Here is a 22,799-nt window from a genome sequence, read left to right as displayed (position 1 = left end):
GCCCCTATCCCTGATTTACTCTTGGGCCCCACTGAAGGCAGCCACAGCTGCTGTGGAGTACTGACTGTAACCACTGTGCCATGTCCAGAAACCAACATTCCTAGTGCTTCTCCCTGTCTTGAAGCTCTTACATTTCTTTTCTAGCTCTTCTTCCACCATGCTCCCAGAGCCTCAGAGGGAGAGGTATAAATGCTGTGCTCAGGGTTGAACACTCAATTGTCACTAACTTATTCTCTCCACATTGAACAGCCATGCATCTCTGCATTCACCAGTGTTCTTTGCCAACAGGCATCTCTGGTTGAGGCTGGCCGTAGCATTTTGATTAACAACCTTATTTCTTCGCCTGTCTGGTTACCTACTCATCTCTCACTAACTTATCCTAGAGATTTCCCGAGTGGTCCAGAAGCACCTCTACTTCCTCAAGCAATTCTCCTGAAAGGGTTCAATACTTGAAAACAGTTACATTAAGAGTGCAGCACTCTATTCCCTTTTCAGGTCTCAGCTCCTACCATTGACACGTAGACCCACCACTCCTGGCAGACAGATCAAGTTCTTTTCCATGTATCTGTCCTTTGGAGGCAAGATACTTTTTTTCCCAGATGTGATTTATGCAGCAGGTTCTGTGAGACTTACAGAGGCAGAAAGGGCAGATGCCACATATCATATGCGACCCACCAGACAGATCAATCTGTGTTCTGTCACTCATTTGTGTATCATCTAGCCAACTGCACAACAAATCTTAAGGAAGATTTTATCCTCGTCATCCAACAGGCTAGTAGACTTGATATAATGGGGGTCTGAAGTCAACCATCTTCCCTCCTCTCCCATCCATCAGTGTAACAGAATGGTGTCACTAACTCTGTTCACTTAACTCCTGTCTTATTTCTAACCAAAGAAGGTTTTTAAAAAATTCAACTAATATATAGTAAAGACAAGAAGACTACCAGGCTCTGCTGTTTGAATGAGAGGGAGTGCAGTACTAGCTGGCACTCTAGAGCTGAGGATGGAGGACCCAGAATTAAGGCCAGCCAGGATTACATAGCGAGACTTGTCTCACAACAAATAGAAAACAGGTAAGATTCTGGCTCAGTCATTAATAAGCATACACACACTTAGCCCTGGGATGTTTGGCCTTTGAGGGCTTCAACTGTGTCATCTACACAATGGGAGGCAGACAAGACTACATGAAACACTAGTGGGTAACTGAGAACTTCTCCAACAGTTCGTCCCTTGTCCCTGAGCCACCTCACAGTTCATCTGTGAGAATAACAGCCAAGAAGGCCAGGGAATGCAAGGAGTAGAATGACTAACTCCCAAATATCTTTCTCATTTTAACCTTAGCCATGGCTATGACATATGGCAAGTTCTCTATGACAAGGCATGAACGAAGTCACCTGTGTCCAAAACCACAAACACTTTCCTAGGGATGGGCTATGTGCTTGTGTGTGTGTGTGTGTGTGTGTGTGTGTGTGTGTGTGTGTGAGTGTGTGTGTGTTTTGCCTGTATGTATGTTGGTACCTCACATCCATGCCTGCTGTCCAGAGACACCAAAAGAGGCCATCATATCCCCCGGAGCTGGAGCTACAGACGGTAGTGAATAGCCAGCGAGTGCTTAGAGTTGCATCCAGATCCTCTGCGAGTCTAACCCGTGCTCTTACCCACTGAGGCATTTCTCCAGACCCACTAGACTATTCTTAGTGATGTTCCATTTCCAACATTTTACCTTTTAACTCCCGGGCTTTGGTATCCAACAATTTCTTTTCTTCTTCATTCTCACTGGGAATCCCTTCATCTTCATCTCTATTCCTGACATAACCAAAATAAAGCAGGATGAAACAAACAAACAAACAAACCAACAAACAAGATGCCGATGATGTCAGTTGTGGTCACTGCGTGTCCTCAGGAAGACACATGGAGGTGAGAGGAGAGTGGAAAGGCTCACGTACAGGGAGTTGATTGTGTCCTGAATGATCTGAATCCAGCTATTCCGCTCCTCTCTGGAGCTTGCATGGACCTCCACCATCTCTGGATCTTTCACCCCCATACTGATGAGGAACAGGCCTTTCTCCTCATGGGCCACTTCTCTTACAATCAGCTTCTTTAAGGAGATCACTGTTGACTTATGGTCCTGGACAGAGCAGGAAGCAAATATAAGACGTGCATACAGTACACTCGCTCTTGAGCAGACAGACAGCTTTAAATGCATATGGACTGAGTAAACAAAATCACTTTAACCCTCCTCCAAAAGCTCCCCCAGCTTCCAGATAAGTGTTTCATCATTCTACTCAATTTTGTGCAAGCTGTCTTCTGCATCATGAATGTGGAGACACAGTCCACAAATGGACTTCTACTGTGACCAAATCACCAAGTGTTCAGGGCATTCAAAAAGGTTATGAAGGAGCATAAAAATAACTTTGCAGTGAAAAGAAGTAATAAGAAAAATTTGACAGAGGCATGTAAGAAATTATTCAGAGGAGTCACCTGATAGGAGTCAAGTGGTTTTCAGTGGCCAGGTGAGCCACAGCCATATGACATACATAATAATGTTAGCTGGTTACACTTACATCCAACCTAGCTGGTCTGAATATGACATTTCAAACAGAAGAAATAAGAATTCAGCTTACCAAGGATGCAAACACGTATTTCTGGTCTTTTTCTTGAAGGAAAACTAAAATGTCAGTGAGTAGAACTGCTTGAACCTCTGCAAAGTAGAGCGGGAAAGAGAAAGACAAACTTTTCATAAGATCAGGTTCAGCAACCACCCTCTCCCAATGGTCTGCACGGCTGCAGGAGCCAGAGCTGTGCACTAGGGTGTAGAGGTGTTTCAGTCTATGTTTAAAGTCTTCCAACTTATTTTGTTATCTTTAATGAACTAGGCTATCTAGCATTTTACAAATCTTCTGAGAATTGTTGTTTTCAGCAGTAAATATAATAGTATTAAGAGGACAGAATATGAATTTCAGATAAAAAATGGACAAAATATAAATCCTTATGATACTGGTGTATGGAGAAATGAGAAATTCACACCTTGTAAATCGATGTGTCACCTGTAGCTTCTCCTTCCTGTGATATTTTAAGAGACATTACTTGACTCAGAGAACATAGTATTCAAATATACAAAGTGACTGGCAAAGCAAATAACTGCTTTCATCCTAACAGCATTTTAGGTACTTCATAAGCCTTATCTCGGAAGAGGTTAAGGGACAGTCCTAAAAAGATACATCTTGTATTACATTTGTGTGTGTGTGCGTGTGTGTGTGTGTACCTGTGTGTTTCTTTCTGTTTGTCTTTCAGAAGTTGACTTTGAGTGTTTTCCTCCACCACACTTTTTACCTTATTTTTAAAACAAGTTTCTTTTATTGAACCTGACTGGGACTTGTCATTTTTTGGCTGGACAAGCTAGTCAGTGAGTTTTGGGGACCTTCCTGTCTCTAACTGATGCTCTTCTTACCCAGGTTATAGGTGTGCATCACTGTATCTGTCTTTTTATGTCAGTTCTAGAAATCGGATCCAGGTCTTCATACACGCACAGAAAGCATTCAAAAGATGATTATTTAGCTAAGCCATTACTCTGTACTGCAAAGCTTTAAGTATAAAATACTTTTAAGAATAAAGGTGAGGGGCTAGAGAGTTGGCTCAGTGGTTAAGAGCACTGAACGCCCTTCCAGAGGTCCTGAGTTCAATTCCCAGCAACCACACGGTGACTTACAACCATCTGTAATGGGAACAGATGCCCTCTTCTGGTGTGTCTGAAGACAGCTACAATGTACTCATATACATAAAAGAAATAATTCTTAAAAAAAAAGAATAAAGGTGAACTTGAACCAATGATAAATAGCAAGCAACCTTTACCAACATCCTCCATGAAATGTTCTTCTGTCTTCTCTCCTCTCCTCTAGTGTGGAGGTGAGACCCTGGGTTCTGTGCATGCTAGGGAACCACTCTACCTGAGAGCTAAATCTACAGCCCACAACTTGTGAAATTGAGAAATTTTCACAATTGAGAAATCTCTTCCAATTTCTCATTATATTAATGGGAAAGAGCAGCTAGGAAACTGCCCAGAAATGATGCATAGCAATACTTAAGTATGACAAAGCAGAGCCTTTTTCATACCCCTTAGAGAACAAGACTATTGGGCTCACACTGGGTTCAATCCCCAGCACTGCATAAAATAGAATGTGATGGTACATACCTGTAATCCTAGCACTTGGGGGATTCAAGGTAACCCTGCGCTGAGTTTGTAAGTAGCCTGGGATACTTGAGATTCTATGCTACCCCTCACAAACAGGCCAGAGACATTTCAAAGCAAAAGATGAAGACACCCCTTGCCCCCAATATCCCATCCTATCCCCCCATCCCATCCCCCCATCCAACCCATTCTATTCCATCTCATCCCATCCACCCCACCCCACCCTACCACACCCCATCCACCCCACCCCACCCCACCCCACCCCATCCCATCCCACCCCACCCCATCCCATCCCATCCCATCCCACCCCACCCCATCCCATCCCATCCCACCCCACCCCACCCCACCCCATCCCATCCCATCCCATCCCATCCCATCCCATCCCATCCCATCCCATCCCAGACAGCTTTAATTGTTGACCTGACAGCCTAGAGTTGTCTGAGAGGAAAGCCTCCACTGAGGATTTGCCTAGGTCAAGGATGACCGTGGCTATGTCTGTGGGGAATGTTTTGATCATTAATTTCCGTGGGAGGCCCTGTAGATAGTGCAATTTTCTGGATGATCTTAGGCCATGTAACAAAGTTAGCTAAGCCGGCACCCCTGAGCAGGACAGAGAATGAACCAACATCCAGCCTTTCTCACAGTTCTTCCTTAAGTTCCTCTACTGATTGTTACCTGGAAGTGGAAGCTAAATAAACTCTTTCTTCCTCACTAAGTTGCTCTTCATAAAGAATGTTTTCAGTCACACCAACAGAAAGAAAATCAGAACACCTGCACAGACATATGTATGGCAGGCTGCTGTAGCTTTGTAGATGGAAGTGAGTTCAGTTTCTACAGCTGGCAGCCAGCTCGCCTCCATTCCATTAAGACAAAACCATGTGTGGGAGAAAATAGTGTAGTGGGGGAGGTAAGAATGTTATGTCTTCTCTCATATGAAGATCTAAATTTAGCTATCTGTAATATATGCTAGGAAAGCTGAAGGAGGACTATCTGGGGACAGAGGACCAACAGAAGGCGGTGGCAGAATAAACAGCCATGGATGTGTAGTTAAGTATCATAATGAAACCTATTGTTTCATATGCCAAGAAAATTAATTTAAGGGATATTCAGGGCAAAACAATGCTTGTTTTGTCTGAATTAGGTTGAGTATACATTGCAGAATGTTAAACACGACACACACAATCAGGGTGGTGGTGCACGCTTTCAATCCCAGAACTCAGGAGGCAGAGTCATTTGGGTCTCTTTAAGTTTGAGGCCAGCCTGAGTGAGTTCCAGGACAGACAGTGCCTTGAAAAACAAACAAAGCCACAAAGCCACAAAGCCACCAACAGGCTGGTGCGCAGTTCAGCGGTGTCTAACCCTGAAGTAGATCTAGGTTCTGCCACTATCTCTATCCCTGGAATGGAACAAAACAACTCAACATCTCTAATTGGATCTTGGAACTTAAAAAACCAACCAACCAACCAACCAACCAACCAACCAACCAACCAACCAACCAACCAAAAAACCCTTCCGATGTGAGTAGTCCTCTAGGCATACAGAGGGACATTTTCCTTTATCCCCTTAGGGAAAACGCACATCTAGCCAGCTGGTGAGAACTACCAGGCTGACCCTTTCCATTATTTCCCTCTGGAAAGTGTAGCTGATGGCTCCCTGGGAAACAGTGGGGTGATTTATGCAGCCCATCATCCCTTCTTCAACCTCTGCCACTACAACTCCTTGCAACGCCACACAGCAAACAGGAGCTAAGATGTGTAAAATTTCAGACCAGACAACAGTAATTTTCCGTGCACTAGCATTAGTTTTGACAAGTTTTTCTTTTTTTTTAAGGTTTACTTTAAAATAATTCAGATATTTGCCTAAACTAAGTTCTAAAAGCATAGTTTTCAACTTGTTGGGTTTTGAGGTTTTTATGATCAGTGTTATGGATCAGAGAAGAAGAATTCCACCCCTTCGACAGGGTGTTGGATACAATACTGGCTGTCCTTGGCACACATTTCTTAGGATGTGAAAACAACTAAGCAGCAAACTGTTCTCCTAGTGCAGGCATTTCTAGGCAGAAACTTATTGTTCTGCTATTGGTCCAACCACAGCTTTCTTCCAACAGCTGGAACCTATTTGTTTTTATTTTGAGAGTAAACGCCTCATAAAGGAGAAGTATAAAGTATTGGAGTTAGACTGGCAGGTCCAGCAAGTTTAGGTCCTAGGGATAAGGACAGGCCTTTCTGAACTGGCAGCCTGCTTGAAAGACTGCCTCAAAGTGGTGGTGTGGAAAGGGGTTTGGGTCAGTGCCCTCAGACCACCACAGAACAGTAGGGCTGGAAGAAAGGCATGCCTTCATTCAGGCTCATCTCAGGGTATCTGAAACACTACTCACTAGTGGAGAGGGACACTTTAAAAACTATCCATGTTTTTCCCCACTGTTGTGCAGGCATTGGTGAGTGCTTTCTGAAACCCCCAGAGTTCCAATGCCATTGTTACTTCTAGTGTACTCTATACTACCCATAGTTATGCTGAAAAAAACAAACAAACAAGCAAGCAAACAAAAAAAAAAACCAAACACATAACACTGAATTCACCCATTCTCCATGTGAAACCCTTCCATTGTGAGCCTACTTCATGCCCTACAGCCAGCAAGAGCACCAAATGCCAACTCCTGAGCATGTGCAGGGCACCTTGGCAGCTGGATCCCAGCAGTTTCTTATGTTTCTTATCTCCTATCACTCTCTGAAGTCTCTCTAGGTTCTCCAGCCCTCCTGACGCCATGCTTTCCATCCTCCAGTATTATCCTTCTCTTCAATCTTCAAGCCTTACCTCTCTGCCAGGCTTCCTTCCTCTCATTCTAGCACCCACCACACTGGAGAACAAGTGCCTCTCTCTTTCTCGAATGTCGGAAGCCAGTTGCCAGGCAGGGACTTCTGTACTGTCTCCTAAGCATGTTAAAGCTATGCTAAGAATACCTGTGTGCTTGGCAGCAGACACCTATCAGCACCATCGTGCCCCTGCGGCTGGGAAGGGAATACTCCTCCTGATATCCGAGTGCTATTGGGACAAGAGAGCAACTAGGGACTGTGTGGATCTTCAGCTCATTGAGCCCTGGACTGTGGCAGGAATACCTGCAGCTGTTGGGAAGTTAGAGCTTACATAGGGAGGATGCCTATCCAGGAAAGGGTTGATAAAACTCACTTTCATAAAGGTAAGATATACTGATGAGTTAAAAAACAAAACAAAACCCTAACTTCCTTCAATTATCATAGGTGATCGATGAATAGCTAGAACTCATAAAAACAAATGAGAAACCTTTAACGATCTATTTTGCTTTAGAGAAAAATGAAAGACAGAATATCATAAAGTAATAACGAACCTAGTTAAAGTAAGTGAGACTTGCCTTTTTCTAAGGTCTCAGAAGGTCTTTGGAAAAGATGAACTGTCAACCTCACAGACTCATAGTCCCTGACTCAGACAACTCTGCCACTGACCTGATCCCACAATGGCCACTCGGCACCTCTCTGGGGGAGTATGTCTTCCCCAACAGTCTACTTCCTGTTGTCACCCTGAGTGGTGTCTGGATGTTTCCTGTTCTCCCCAGGCTCAGACATGGATGCAGTCATACCTTTCAGCCTTCCTGTTGTGCTCTTCAGAAACACACTCCCGTCGCGCACCAGCTTCTTCCGTCTTAGGTCCTCCTTGGCGAACATCTGCCCACTCTTCATTCTCATGATCGACTTGCTATCTGTCTTTGTGTAAATCTCACCGAGACGCACTTTCTTCTCGTAACTTGCCACTTTGCTGTCCACGGCTCCAATCACATCCTTCACCAGGCTCAAGGACTGAGTGAGGTCTTCCTGCTCCACTTCATTGTCTTGGGAGAGAAGAGCAATTCTACTTTAATGGCTCCTTGTGCACAGAGCAGAAGGGGAGGCGTCTGCAGCATTACATCCCCTTTGTTGTTGATTACCCTTTCACACTGGAGTCAACAAGCCAAGTCACACGCCTGCCTTTCCAGAGACATTTTCAATGCTATGGATGATATGCAATTATACTCCAAAATAAAAGAAACCAATGTTTTAGGGAGAGGGGGCAGCAGAGGTGAATAACTACCCCCAGTTACATCTCTACCTAGTATTTAATGTTACTGCCTGGTAACCTTTAATGTAGCTGAAGTAACTGCCTAGGAGAAGCATTAACTGAGAGGAACTACAACGTATGGATTAAACGGAACAGAGTAATATGGGAAGAAATGGTGGGACTGCTGACCAAGCCAACTCTATCAGAACTAGTGCTCAGGGCATGTAGCGTTTTAACAGAACCAATACACGGTCCCTGCTTGGTATCATCTATTACCAAGGTTGTAGTGATTTCACAATAAAAGCGGGTATTCCAGGAAGAGAGTCAGGGCCTTGTACATATCCAGGAAGCTCTAGCACTCAGCTGTGCCTCCAGCGGGTTCTGTGTATGCCTCCTCCATACCGGGCCTCACTGGAATCTACTCTAAGTCTTAAAGGCCTTACACTTGCAGTTTTGTTTCCCTATAGTCTCAGCATTGGGAGGCTGAGCAGGAGTGCCTTTGAGGGTAGACTGTGCTACACAGTAAAACATGGCCTCAAAAAAAACTAAAAGTGGCAACAAAATAAATAGGCATGAAAAGATGCTTTCAAGATAAACTACAGATGCTCCTTATGGTGCCTCAACACCTGTAATCTCAGCACTTTTTTTGTTTGTTTGTTTTTCGAGACAGAAGGTTTCTCTATATAACCTTGGCTGTCCTGGAACTCACTTTGTAGTCCAGGCTGGCCTTGAACTCAGAAATCCGCCTGTCTCTGCCTCCCAAGTGCTGGGATTAAAGGCGTGTACCACCACGCCCAGCATCTCAGCCCTTTTTGGGGACATTGAAGGAAGAACTGCTGTGATTTTGAGGCCAGCCTAGGCCAGAGTGAGAACCTGTGCCTACAAATAAACAATCACTGACATAAATACAGGCACTCTGGTACCTACTGGTCTGCTAGAGTATGATAGAGCTCTGCTATAGTGGCTTCTAGGACTATCTAGATCTGAGTGTACAAGGAGACTCACCTTTGGTACATTGCAGTATCCTTTGGAATAAAACTGGGTACTTGGTGATCCTCTGAGTTACAAGTAAAATGCACTCTGGAATTCCCAGCCTTCTTACTACTGAACTGCTCATCTTCTTCTGCAAGGGAGTGAATAAACTGTTAGTCACCGAGTGAGGAAGGTGGCTCTAGCCAAAATGGCGTGCTTATGCTCCTGACCATGATGGGGACGCTTGCGTTTCAGGTCAGTACCTTCACAAAGGCTTGGAAACGCTTATCCTTGGTGTAGAGGTCTTTGAAGTAGTTGACAGACTGGTTGTGCTGTCCACAGAACTTGCCGTATGTCTTCTTTAAGCGCTCTGCACTCTCACCTGAGAACTGCTCGAGAAAGAGAACAGGAGTTACATTACAATTCAGGGTATCAACCATCCTGTAGAAAGTTTCCAGTCTCACTGTAAAAACCAAGAGCGCTTCCTTACGCCCATCTCCCCTGCACCCACATGCACACCATGATTAAATGGAACAGCACTTTGGCAAACAGCTTGGCACTTTACCAAAAGGTTAAACACTGAGATTTCAGGAGACTGGCAATTTCTCATGTAGGCTTCTTCCCTCACAGTGGAGAGGCAGAAGTAGAACTATGACACAAGCCAAGTGACCTAAAAGGTTGAATCCAATCGTCTTGTGCAGAACAAATGAGTATCACACGTCAGAAGTTTCAGTCCTATCATCAATGATCTTACTAAGGGCGTGTACACATACTAGGAACTACACACGGTAATACAAGTTGAGATACCTATGTAATCCTGAAGGCAGAAAGAGAGAAACAGTCTATTTTGGGGAAGATGGTTCTTCATTTGTAGGGCCTCACATTAAGTTCATTATTGAATAGGATTATTCAATCTCCATTTGTCAGATGCAAATATCTCACATGGAACAGACATTTATTTGCATCATACCCATTTTGCAGATTTCCTTAAGGTAGAAACCTATGTAATATTCAACTGTACAGTTTTACCCCTGGCATTTAATAGACATTAAATCCTTTTAGAATGACTGAATGTACTAATAAAATTATCAAGCGAGGAATATGGACTGAAGGATATACTAGAGAAGAACAGGATTCCTAGTTCTGGCCAAGCCTGTAATCTCAGTTCCTTGGGAGGTTGAGACAGCCTCAGAATAAAAGCAAACACAGGGCTGGGGATGCAGCTCACTAGTGGGGTGCTGACCTACCATGTATGAGAAGCCCTTGGTTTAATTCCTAGTACTGCCCCTAGCCAAATCCAATTTTCATTTGGCTGTTCCAGGAATTAAGCCTCTGAATCTACATAGAAGCAGTGATTTGGTGAGGGAGAAAGATGTAGTCACATGTGTGTGATAGTCTTATCTGTTAATGTGTACTAGCAACATTTCCTTTTCCAAAAACATCTTAAAAACAAACATCAAAGGCTGCCTATGATATACATTGAAAAATAAAGCAATACTTTTTTGCTGAGTTTCTTTGGGGCAGGGCTGAAATAAAATCATATTCTGAAAAAAAGGAACACATTTTATAAAGTGTTTCAGACAGTGTATTGCTTAAGCTTCGGGTGGTCTGAAGACAGCCTGGATCCTTTTCAGATGAGCCACAGGGGAAGCTGAAGACTTCTAACAAATATCCTTTAGTTTCTGAGATAGTACTATTTCTGATGATTGTATGGAGTGGAAGAAAGAAAAACCTTTTACTGCATAGTTCAGTATGTGTGCACTTAACTTTCTAAAAAGTAGCCTAAGCAGAGAAACCCTGCTTTCTTTATTTTACAGAAAAGGAAATCGAGGGTTTGATTAAACCAATTTGCTAAGTCTAAAAGACAAACAGTAGAGCTGAGATGTCCGAGCAGGGATCCAGAGTTACAAAGCTTCTCTCTACCCGCCCGCGTGAGAAGAACCCAGGACCTTCCGGCTGCTCACCTGACTGACAAGCACATCCCCTATCCTCTTGATGAGAAAGTTCTTTTCACTCTTATCCACAAGAGACTCCTTCTTCCGCTCCAGGATCCTCTGAAAGAACTGGCTGTGGATACTGATCAGCTCATCCAAGCAGGGGAACAGCTTTTCCACCATCTGCTGCTCAAAGAGCAGATCTGTCATCATGCCCCGGCTGTACACGTCACTCATGATCTTGAGTGTGCGGATGTGATGTAACTCTGTCTGCATCAACTCTATGAGAAGAGAGAGGAAGGGTCTCTCAGAGATCACCAGCTGAGCTCAGGAGGTTAACTTAGTGCCTGATGGAAATCTTGAGGCTGAGCAAACAGCCGTCTTCCCCTGCGCTGGCATCTCACCGCTCTGCTTCCCCTGAGCTGGCATCTCACCTCTCTGCTGCTGACCTGACTTGAGCTCATCTTCTGATGACAGGCCACTGAATTCTGACAGTCTTTTATGGTTTCTAACCAGGTCTTCATTAGACTCAGTCCCTCTCATTTACTGTGTTCCTGCTTCCTAGGAACGACTACTAGCTCACCTTTCCCATGTAGCTCAAGAACTGAGATGTGTTTTTAGAAAAGAGTTCTTTTGGGGACTGCTGTGCAACCAAGCATATAATGAACAAACTACTAACTGGAATGAGAGACAGCAGAATGGGGCACCAAAGGGCAAATGATTACAAGGACATGAGCTGTATCATGTCTCCTCACCTCAGTGGTTTTTTTTTTTTCCTTCGAAACAGGGTTTCTCTGTATAGCTCTGGTTGTCCTGGAACTCACTCTGTAGACCAGGCTGGCCTCGAACTCAGAAATCCGCCTGCCTCTGCCTCCCGAGTGTTGGGATTAAAGGCGTGCGCCACCATGCCCGGCTACCTCAGTGCTTTTAATGAAAACCTTTATGAGGCTGCATATTCAAAATTGATTTTCCACAGCCCAACAATCACTAACTAATTGCTAGACAGGGCAACTTCTCTTCAAGTTCTCTCCCTGCAATAGAGAACGGTTTTTCTGCCTCTTGATAACCCTCACGAGCATGCAAGCTGGATAGTGTAGACCAAATATAGGCAAAGCAATGAAGCACCTCACCGTAAATCACTTCCTGCCGTTTGACCACATCTTTCTTCTGCTGTTTAAGGAACTTGCTGTCCACTGTCCGGCTCCATGACTCTGCTTCTAGCTGTTTAGAGTCGCTTTCAAAATCTCCCATCAGCTGTCCTTCATTCATGTCTGTACCTACTCCTCAAAATACAAAAAAACAACAACCTCAGGATCTTGGGTTTCTGACTTCTAAAATTCTGGATTTTCCTCTAGGTGATACACGAGTTCATAAGACAAATTCTCTGTATTAGTGTAGAAGGTCCTCAAAGAGAATATACCTGATACTAGACAGGATTAATATCAAGTTAGGAATGATAAACATCACGTAAGTCAAACAAGACTGAAACAATTCCTTTGTGAAGTTGAGACATGAAGTCCCGCTATCTTTACGAGCTGCAACATTTATCTGAGTAGGCTCACAACTGTACAGACACAGAACTGAATGTGTAGAGAGTCTCGAGGAAGAAAAGCGTCGGCACTAGAGTATGCCTACATTTGTATCAGAGTTTCCTTCAATGGACAGTCAACAATAGGACAGGGTCAACTGGCAATGCATGTGTTGTGTGTGATGTTTTACAGGCAATTTAGAGACTCCGGGGGGCAGGGAGAGCAGGCACTGTTATTTGGTAACGTATGCTAGGACATACACTGAATCTTTACAGACATTTAGTAATAGGGGCCAAAGTGTCCTCTTACCCTCATCAGTAAGGGATTCTGTTGACTCATTGACCTTGCAGATTTTATTCAATGAGTCTGTTGAATGAGATAGAAATTTCCAGGTGTTTGACATGTTCTCATCATTGCCAACTCTAAAGACAGAAAGAAAGATACACCGTCAAACAGGTTCAACTCTGTCACATATTCTTACGTGAATCCTTAAAGGAAAAAAACCTCTAAAATAACAGTTAGATGTAGGTTTATAACTCAAGACAAATTACTTAGGTTCAGAGCAAAATGAAGAACTATTAAAAACTTTAGAATCATTGCAAACTCAATCTTAGCCCAACTTTTGAGACTAAAAAAATAAAGGTCAACAGCAAGGTAAGTTTTTCCCTTAAACCATGCACATATTATATAGAAAAAATTCAAAATTTATGATAGGCGCTGGAGACATGGCTCACAGGCTAAGAGCACAAGTTTGAATCCCAGTACCAGTATGGCAGCTGACAACCACTGGTAACTCAAGTTCCAGGGGATCCAAAACCCTTTCCTCGCCTCCACAGGCACCAGATATGCACACAAAGCATAGACATGCTTGTGGGCAAAAAAAAGACCCATACAAATAAAGCAGCCATTTAAAAAGCATTACATAATTATTCCCTCCTCCCCTTTAAAAAACATGCCTTTCTTAGAGCGTTACTAAGCAGTCCAGTAAATGATATTTTCACCCCACCTTATTTCACCCCACCTTATAAGCTATCACAGTAGGTACCAAGGAAATGTTTGTTCTATGACGTAACGGCAAGTGAAACACATTTGAACTTCAAATTTCTTTAGTACTCTGTTTTAAAGTCACACTGCCAATGAGTTCTGGTAACATTACAACTTTGAAAAGAAGACTTTTAGAGATCATAAAAATAGAGACAAAGAAAGAAGACTGAGCCGGGCGTGGTGGCGCACGCCTTTAATCCCAGCACGTGGGCGGCAGAGGCAGGAGGATTTCTGAGTTCGAGGCCAGCCTGAAATGTTAAGTTTTGAGGAACCATCAGCTTACACAGAGGTGAAGCAGCATAAACAAAGCAGGCTTTGCATCTAGTCTGAATCAGGGGTTGTCAAGCACTACAATTTTTGATGACTCATATTTGATGTATGGGAGCACGTTGCCCTAAACAGCAAACAGCATCCTAATCAGCCCTTTGCCAATAGCCTGACAGTCAATGCTGAACAACCCATGGCCTCAGCAATGTTTGAAGAGGCTGGAAATGAAACTCAATGCAAATGAGTAGGAAGGGACCTGTTTGGAGCTGATAGCCCAGAACTCACCACCATGATAAACTGAGTTCAGAGATTAAGAACAGAAAGCAGATTTAAAAAGAAGTACAACCATGTTCATCTGAGTACTACAAAGTGTGACAGCTGAGGAGAGATGGCTAATGCTTTTTTTCTTTTTCTTTTGTTTTGGTCAAATGAAGGATTATTATGTTCTTGTCACCCAGATGTCAACAGTGAATTTTTTAACCCCACTTACCCAGTGATGTTTTGTATGGAGACACTTTTAGAGAGGGAGACACTCTGCTGGGACCGTCTGTTAGTAAACATTGGTGCCGCAGTGGCCTCATCAGCCAAGAGGACTGCAGACCTAGGGCGCTCCTTGGGCTGTGAAGCTGCAAGGGAAGAGAGGATATTAATTGAAGCATCACCTTTCCAAGTCCCAGACCCCTAGTGCTGACTTAGCTCATGGAAGCCACAAAGACATATATAATGCTTTAAGTACATTAGCTGCTTCTGTGTAGCCCTGGCTATCCTTGAACTCAGACGTCCCTCCAAGTGCTGGGATTAACGGCACAGGCCACCACATAGTTGAAGCTCTGGAAACTCAACTCAGGTCCTCAGGAAGAGCATCACGGTCTCCTAATCACTGACTTATCTCTCCAGCCCCGCTCATTATTTGAAAGCATGCATTCTAATCAACTTCTTGAGTTTATGGATATAGAAAAGTTAGTACCTGTTTAATATCATACAGTTATTGATTCTCACGTTTTTTTTTTAACATGATCAAGGAGGAAAGTGGAGCTCTATTCTAAAATGACTACACTGTCATGTGAACACTAAATTATTTGTCCTTGCTAAGTGAGCTCCTGCTACAGATATACGTTTTTATATATGTTTATTCCCAGGAGGGTCAAGAGTTAAGAAAAATAAGATATGGGGACTGGTATAATTTTTAAAACATTATAGGATACCTTTAATAAATAATAGCACAATAATTAATTTCTAATTCAAATTCTATTTAGACACTAGAACACCAGGAACAGGTTACAATATTACTGATCCTTGCTGCAGGGAGTTCAAAGGGAACGAAAGACTGGGGTCTCCCAGAGAAGACGCTTAAGGGTAGTCTACAGCATATCCTAAGTGTTTCAGAAAGCTGACCAGTGAGCAAATAAAATGTCAGAGGAAGAAACAGTAGTTCTTAGACTACAGTGAGGGTGTAGAAAAGTTAGAAGGAAAAGAGGATGTTAATGGGAAGAGCCAAGGGAAAAACAATCAGGTAGTATTAGTGTAAAATGGAGAAAGAGAGAGAAGTAGAGAGTAGAGGGAGGACAGACAGACAGACAGACAGACACACACACACACACACACACACACACACACACACGAGAGCTAGCAAAGAGAACCAGAATGCTATGCATAGTCCTAAATGCCCTAAAGAACAACTTGTACCTAAAAAGGCTACAGAAGACACAAACATGCAATTTGAATGCACAACTGTGCTTTTGTGTGTATATGTGTGCTTGCCTATGACAGTCCATGTTGAGATGTCTTTCTCAGTAGCTCCTCTAATTTTATTTTATTTTTTTGAGAGTGCTTATCATTGAACCTGTAGTTTACCATTTGGCTAGTCTGGAAGAGCTAGCAAGCTCTGGTATTAGCCTGTTCTGTTCCCCAGACCTAGGATTACATACATATGCCACCATGTCCAAACCCAAACTTGGGTCTCCATGATTGTCCAAGAAGCACTTTACATACTGAGCCATCTTGTAGCTCCAGAAGTTGTACTCTTTTTTTTTTTAAAGATCTTTATTTATTTATTATATGTAAGTACATTGTAGCTACCTTCAGACACATCAGAAGAGGGCGTCAAATGTCATTACAGATGGTTGTGAGCCACCATGTAGTTGCTGGGATTTGAACTCAGAACCTTTGGAAGAGCAGCCAGTGCTCTTAAGCACTGAGCCATCTCTCCAGCCCACTTTTCTTTTTTATTTGAAGGGAAACGGCTGGGATTGGGATTCATATGTTTTGTAAGATAATTCTACAAAATCAGCCTTACATGTTTACACATATGGAATTAAAAAGGGGAATTAAAGTCGAAGGCAAAATGGGAGCTATTAAAGATGGAGAAGGTGAAACAAGGTTGAAGGATGGAGATAAACACTAATGGGGGACTGTTCTTAAAAGTATATTATATATACAGATATCTTATAATAAAACCCAATCCTCTACAGAGTATTATCAACATAAACTATAAACAGTTATCTGTGAGGGTCAGAGGCAATCCATATAAGGGACCTTGCTTGCAAAAGATATTTTAAAAAGTTGTTTTATCTTATGAGAAAGAAAACATGCTTTTGAAACAGTTGGTAATAGCAGAGAAAAACGTTTAAAGGCTGAAAACTGTCTGAGGAAGCTGGATGACAGACTGCAGTGGGTGTCAGTCTAGAAGCCGTCTCCATTCAAGGATGGGTGGGAACCAGACTTAATGTAGCTAACGGGAACTCACTCCTTGTGGGCAGACAGACTGGCCAGGAACCATGTAAGAGAAAGAAGGCACAAGGCAGTGCTGCCAGGCTTGAGTGGGCATCAAAATCACCTGGAGGGTCTATAAAACACATGCCACACGGCTCTGCCACAGTGTCTGACTCACAGGCCTAGGTGGAGGTCTCAGAATCTGTACATGTACTGACTCTCCCGCTAGATGCTGAAAGCACTGCTTTGGTTAATGTGTCACAGAGGTTCCCATGAAGTCAACTCATAAATAAGTACCGCTGCATTATTTATGGTAGTAGCTGGAAGTAATTAAAACACAATGTATGCTCATGAAGTATAGCATGCAACAGCCTGAAACAACAGCCTACAATAACTCTGAAAATGACAGAGTGAAGAAATAATATAGAAGCGTAAGGCATCATTTAGTGCACAATGTCATAATCTAATGTATCAATGTACAAATCAACAGTTTTTCAAAGATATACATGACTATAAATATAGCAGCTTTTTTCCCAAAGATATACTTGACTATAACTACAGCAGGTCAGAAGGCCATGCCTTAATATACTACACAGAAATAAGAGAATGGGGAATGAAAGAAAAATGCTGCCAACCTAAAGGGAAATCTTTACAAGATGGTAAAGATCAGTTTTGCCTTGTTTTTAGATTTAAAATGTACTCTGTATGCACGTGTCCACAGACGTGCCACAGAGTTCACATGGAAGCCCGAGGACAACCGGTAGGAGCAGGTTTTCTCCTTTATCATACAGGTTCTAGTGACTATACTCACTTTGCCGGCTTGGAGGCAAACTCTTTTATTTTCTCAGCTCTCTTATCCAAGCCAAAATAGTGTTTTAAATTGAAATGTACGTGTGTGTGTGACGACTTGTGGACGCTGGTTCTCTTCTGCCATGTTGGTCCTAGGGATGAGCCCAGCTAGTCAGGCTTGGAAGCAGATAGCTGTACTTGCCTGAGTTACTTTCCTAGGCCCCAGACAGGTTTTAAAAGTGTGAATGACAGAATATAATTTACTCAGTTTTGTGTAACATTTGAGAACCCTGGGAAAGAAAACAACAAAAGAATCATTTATGTAACTTCCTGGGCTATATTAAGTTTAACCAGTAATATCTCATTTGAGTCACACTGCTCTGGGGTACTAAAATCAACCATTTTCTTTGGTGCTGAAGAGGAGACTGAGTTGCACACGAGTAACTTGCTCACACATATGAACTCCAGTCCACCTCTCAGCTGATGCACACACTCTGGCAGATACCTTCAAGAAGGATTCGATGGTGTAATGCAAGTTGTTGGTCATTAAATGTGGCAGAAGCTAGTGGCCTAGTGCATTACAAAATAGGTCTAGGCTCTTGCTAGGTAGCGTAGGCTATCCTCAACAATCCTGATTAAGAATGACAAGCAAGCAAAAGCATCAAGTCTGGAATACAACATCTGAGTACACGTCTGAGAGCTGAAGCTACTTACACTTGTTTCTCATGATGACTGTGGGCAGCGATGATGTATCGTGGGCCTGGAGGCTCCCTTTTGGCTGCTAAAGAGAAAAGAAGGTAAAGAGATGCAGATCACACTGAAAACTCATCTTCCATCAAGTCTCCAGAAGCCTGGAGTCAAAAGAGAACACTGTGCTGGGTCAGGCCCGCTCCACTAGCTATCCTTTGCGCTCACCAAGAGCTGCAGATAAGCGGCTAGGTGTATCCCCAGACCCATCCCAGGAATGTTTGTTGGTCATCTGTGTAGGCAAAGCATTAATCCATTTTCAGATGATCTAAGTACTCTCTCTTTGCTACAGATACCAAAGCTGTCTGCAGAGTTTTTTCTGGCTTGTAGAAATTACCTGTCTGTATCTCCAATGTACTGTCAGTTAGTAAAGAGATCATTATCTGTGCCCTGTTCATTTCTGTTTCTTTGATGACTAGCCTTTGTAAAGTGTTACAATCTTAGGTAGGATGCTAATTTTAGTAATATTTTGTGAGAACACGCACAAAAATACTTTTGACAAATTACAAAGTGAAGCATTTACTGTGAAACAGATCTCTAAGAGGAAGTAGATCACTTCCAACTGAAAATGCCTCCATATAGATTATAATGATATACAAAAGAGATGCCACTCTCTGCCACTGTCCTACAGAACCCCATGCATACAGTCTTATCAGACAGTGAACACCACAGATTGAGTGCATGGACAGATGGTGAGTGACAGAAGCAGTAGGGAGATGCTAGAACGAGTGGACATCTGGGATGCATTTCCCATTTCAACAGCAGCCACCGAGCACCCACTGACTGTTCTCTGCTATCCAGTCTTTCCAATTTTAAGACTCTATCGCATACCGGACACTATTCGAGATACTCAAGTCTACTATACTAATCCATCAGAGATTCCTGCCTGCCTGCCTATGTTCTAGCGGGGGCAAGGTACAAATCTTTAAAAAAAAAAAGACAGAAAAATATGGTCCCAGAGGATTTTGAACACTATGGAACAATGGAAAGCAAGCAGGCTGAGGGGAGCTAGAGTGCTGGGTCACAGGTAGCAGCACCCAGGAGCTGAGGGTTGGAGAAGCTTCCAGTTTTGGGAGAGAAAAGAGAAATCGAATTGGTATTATTTTTAAGTCTTTTCATAAACTAAAATTTTAAAGTACAGCGTGAGTCAAAATATCCATCACTGAGCTGAGAAGACCCAGGCACAGAGGTTAGCTATTTTCATACTAGTCCAGCATGGCCCGGAGTGGGGTCTGAGGATGATCAGTATCATTTGGGAACTCCTCAGCAAAGCGAACTCCTCAGCCCACTCCAGAATTGGAAACCTTTTGGGAGAAGGGCTATAGCAGCAAATTTCTTTAAGTAAGATCCTTGAGATGCTGATAAACACTCAAGACTGAGACCACTGTGATAAGTAACGTGGTTACTGATGGGCATCTGTGTAGACATACCCGTATTCTGAGGAAGAAGTACACTTTATGTATGGCTGACAATAGTGACATAGTCACATAGGCTATCCAAAAGGCATGGTTTCACGCTCATACGGCACCAATATTGGTACTTGCCATTCTTTCATTGTATCATCTCTGCTATCTATTATGTACCTTTGGAGAAAAAACCAGATAGGTTGGTTCTAACTGGAGGAGATCCCTCCCTCTCCCCATCACACATCAAACGCCTCTGATTTCCACCTGTTGCCCTCATGCTTCTAGATGGGGAAACGAGGGATTCCAGTAGCAGAGGATGTGTGTACAGCTAGTTAAGTCAATCACTTAAACAGAAACACAGAGAAATGGCCAACACATGACATTTCTAAAAAGCACTCATTTTACTTAAAAATTCTGTGGAGACAGGGTTTCACTGACAAATTGGCTAACATCAAACCAAGGAACTCCTCAGTCTCCCAAGTCCTGGGATTATAAGATTGGTCTCTGGCTCAGCATTTTCTTTATTCAATGTCTCAAATTCTTGAGTGTATTAATCAAGAAGGTGATTGATCATTTTAATAAGCAACTATGTTTAGATTAATTTGTTTTCAAATTTGTCACCAAATGATTAAAACAAATAAAAAATACCCACTACAATCTAAATTCTAACATGTGGAGATTTTACTTTTTTTTTTTTTTTTTTTTTTTTTTTGCTTTGATTTTTGAGACAGGGTTTCTCTGGGTAGCCCTGGCTGTTCTGGAACTCACTCTGTAGACCAGGCTCACCTTACATATAGATATCTGTCTGCCTCTGTCTCCCAAGTGCTGTGATTAAAAGTGTGCAACCACCATGACCAGCTGATTTTGGTATTTTTAAGCCCATGGATCTTGAGTATTCTAACAGCTAGAACTATCTTACCTTCATTTTGACCTTTGCACAGGAGGCTAGATTTTCTCTGCAGCCTTTGTGGACAAAAGCACCACAGCCTGGAAAGGAAGCATAAGGAAGGTCACAACAAGAAACTGATAGACCCTGGACTCTGCTACTCACTACTGCTGCAAGGAGGTGACAGAGCATATGTGCAGGAGTGCACACACACACACACACACACACACACACACACACCCACACACACACACATACACACACCCACCCACCCCACAGTACCAGTAACCAAAGCACATTTTATAGTTCTTTACTAGGAAACAGATGTATTTGTGATTAACCAAAAGAAGAAGTCAGGAATTTATTAGACAGGAAGCCTGAGAGGCTGTCAACACTAAAATTTAAATGTCTTCCATCTAGATGTCTACAGGGCCCAGAAAGCCTTGAGCTGAACTAACATGTAAATCTCCTTTTTCAAGAGGAGGTATCTGAAGAAACCATGCAAGCATCCAAAGGAAGAAAACAACCAACAGTCCTACCAAGCTATGGTGCTTATGAACCAGCATAGTATGATAACCCTATGGGTACATTAGTGACACACAAGACAGTAGGAGTAACCAACAGTTCACTATTTGGACTTAAGAGCTACTCACCAAGGTGGAAACCTAGGCAATTATGGCTACTGAAGTCATGGATCTTGAGGGAGAATCTACAACCACCATTTTACTAAAACCAGCAAAATTCCTATATTTTAAGTATTTGTCTTTACACTCATAGGTATCAGTGTAGTCCTTACCCCTCATCAAGGAAACTCCTCTTTGCAAGAGACAGAGCTCATCACAGAAAACTATAACCAGCCAAAATACAGAGCTGTGGAGCTCAGTTCCAGTGGATACATTTACAAAACAACTCCCACACCTAAGGCAAAGGAACATTGCCCAAGACGAGGTGAAAGATTCTAATAGTCTGAAGATCAGGGAATTTGCCATGAGATTGTGTTCCCTAGGATGTCAGAAGATATACCCATAAAAATCTCACCAACATGACTTTCTAGATATATGCTGAACAAGGACAAAAACAATACACAAGCTAATGTGGACAGGGAAAGACCATGGAAGATTCAACCCTACACAAAAAGCTACAGGCAACTAAGGAATGCTGAGAACTAAGGAAGAGCACGTTGACTGGTTAACTAATATCAAATAGTCAACCATGAAGGCATACATACAAGTAACATTCCTGAGCAGGCTACACTTATATATCTAAGAGCATGCACACATCATGCAAGTACTTCTAAGAACAATTATTGAGAAAAAGAGGGCATGAACTTGAAAGAGGAAAAGTATGTGAAAGAGTTAGGAGGTTGGAAAGTGAAGAAGGAAATGACATCATTATAATTTCAAAAGATAAAAGAAATATCCTGAGGTCTCAAATATCCCGAGCTTTTGTACCCAACTCCCTGAGTGAGAAGCCATGTAAGAAAGGTTAACTACAAATCTCCCAAAACACCCCTGAGAAGCCTGACTCAGGAGAACATGGGAGAGTTCCTGAGACAAACCAGATTCAAATTTACCAATGACACATTTCATCTCAAAGTATTTTTAGTTTTCTATTCCCGTGGCCTACAAGGGCCACTGATGTAAAAACCATGCACTCTGGGCCTCCGAAAGGTCATCAGCTCTTCCTGCTGCAATGAAGTCATAAAAACAGGCTGTGCCAAGAGGCCAGAGGCAAAGCACAAACAAGCAAAAGATCTGTCTTTGGGGACAGCTGAAGAGGCGTGTGTCTCCTGGGAAAGGCTCACTCAGGAAATCAGACAGCAGTTCACTAGGTACGGTTGCTTCAGGGAGTACCACAGACCTTGTTCTAGCCAACAAGGTCAAGATGCTTTTGGACTTAAAGGCTTGGACTTATGGACTGTGGGGTAAGAGAAACTTGCCACTGTGAAGGAGACTGCCAGATACCTAGATCTGAAGGCCTTCCCCATTTCTTCTGAAGCAGTTGTTACTGCAATATCTGCTTGGTTCACAGATCCCTTTCTGAACACTAGCAGTCACACAGCACTGGGATTTTGTGAGGTTTTTCTCCTGTTCTGAGGATCTTGTACTCTCTGGTGCAGTACATGGATCATGATTGTCTATTCAAATATCTATGTATATATAGACCCACAGTCTATTTGTCTAAGCCAAACGCCCTGACATAATCTTCATGACTACATATGAGAGTTGCTGTGTCAACTTATTGACATGTAAAAGA

General features: G+C 42.7%; 1 protein-coding gene across 18 annotated transcripts in view; it reads right to left on the bottom strand.

Moving 5' to 3' along the window:
- Window positions 1-22,799, bottom strand: part of Akap13 (A kinase (PRKA) anchor protein 13) — a 299,084-nt gene that overhangs the window by 16,196 nt on the left and 260,089 nt on the right. For 12 of the 18 annotated variants that reach the window (XM_006541256.3, XM_006541254.4, XM_006541253.4 and 9 more), the window contains 12 exons: window positions 20,577-20,644; window positions 18,219-18,285; window positions 14,494-14,629; window positions 13,002-13,114; window positions 12,294-12,446; window positions 11,194-11,444; window positions 9,493-9,618; window positions 9,263-9,380; window positions 7,803-8,051; window positions 2,625-2,701; window positions 1,947-2,128; window positions 1,724-1,806 (listed from right to left, as the gene is read on the bottom strand). In XM_006541256.3, coding sequence (XP_006541319.1) covers window positions 1,724-1,806; window positions 1,947-2,128; window positions 2,625-2,701; window positions 7,803-8,051; window positions 9,263-9,380; window positions 9,493-9,618; window positions 11,194-11,444; window positions 12,294-12,446; window positions 13,002-13,114; window positions 14,494-14,629; window positions 18,219-18,285; window positions 20,577-20,644 — 1,623 coding nt within the window. The remainder of the gene's footprint in view (window positions 1-1,723; window positions 1,807-1,946; window positions 2,129-2,624; window positions 2,702-7,802; window positions 8,052-9,262; window positions 9,381-9,492; window positions 9,619-11,193; window positions 11,445-12,293; window positions 12,447-13,001; window positions 13,115-14,493; window positions 14,630-18,218; window positions 18,286-20,576; window positions 20,645-22,799) is intronic. The other 6 variants (XM_006541252.4, XM_030243061.1, XM_030243063.1 and 3 more) reach the window with 2 other exon arrangements.

The sequence above is a fragment of the Mus musculus genome, chromosome 7, assembly GCF_000001635.26.
Source record: "Mus musculus strain C57BL/6J chromosome 7, GRCm38.p6 C57BL/6J".
Classification (NCBI taxonomy): domain Eukaryota; kingdom Metazoa; phylum Chordata; class Mammalia; order Rodentia; family Muridae; genus Mus; species Mus musculus.
Note: the sequence above shows the minus strand (reverse complement) of the source record. Positions and strands in the feature narration are given on the sequence as shown.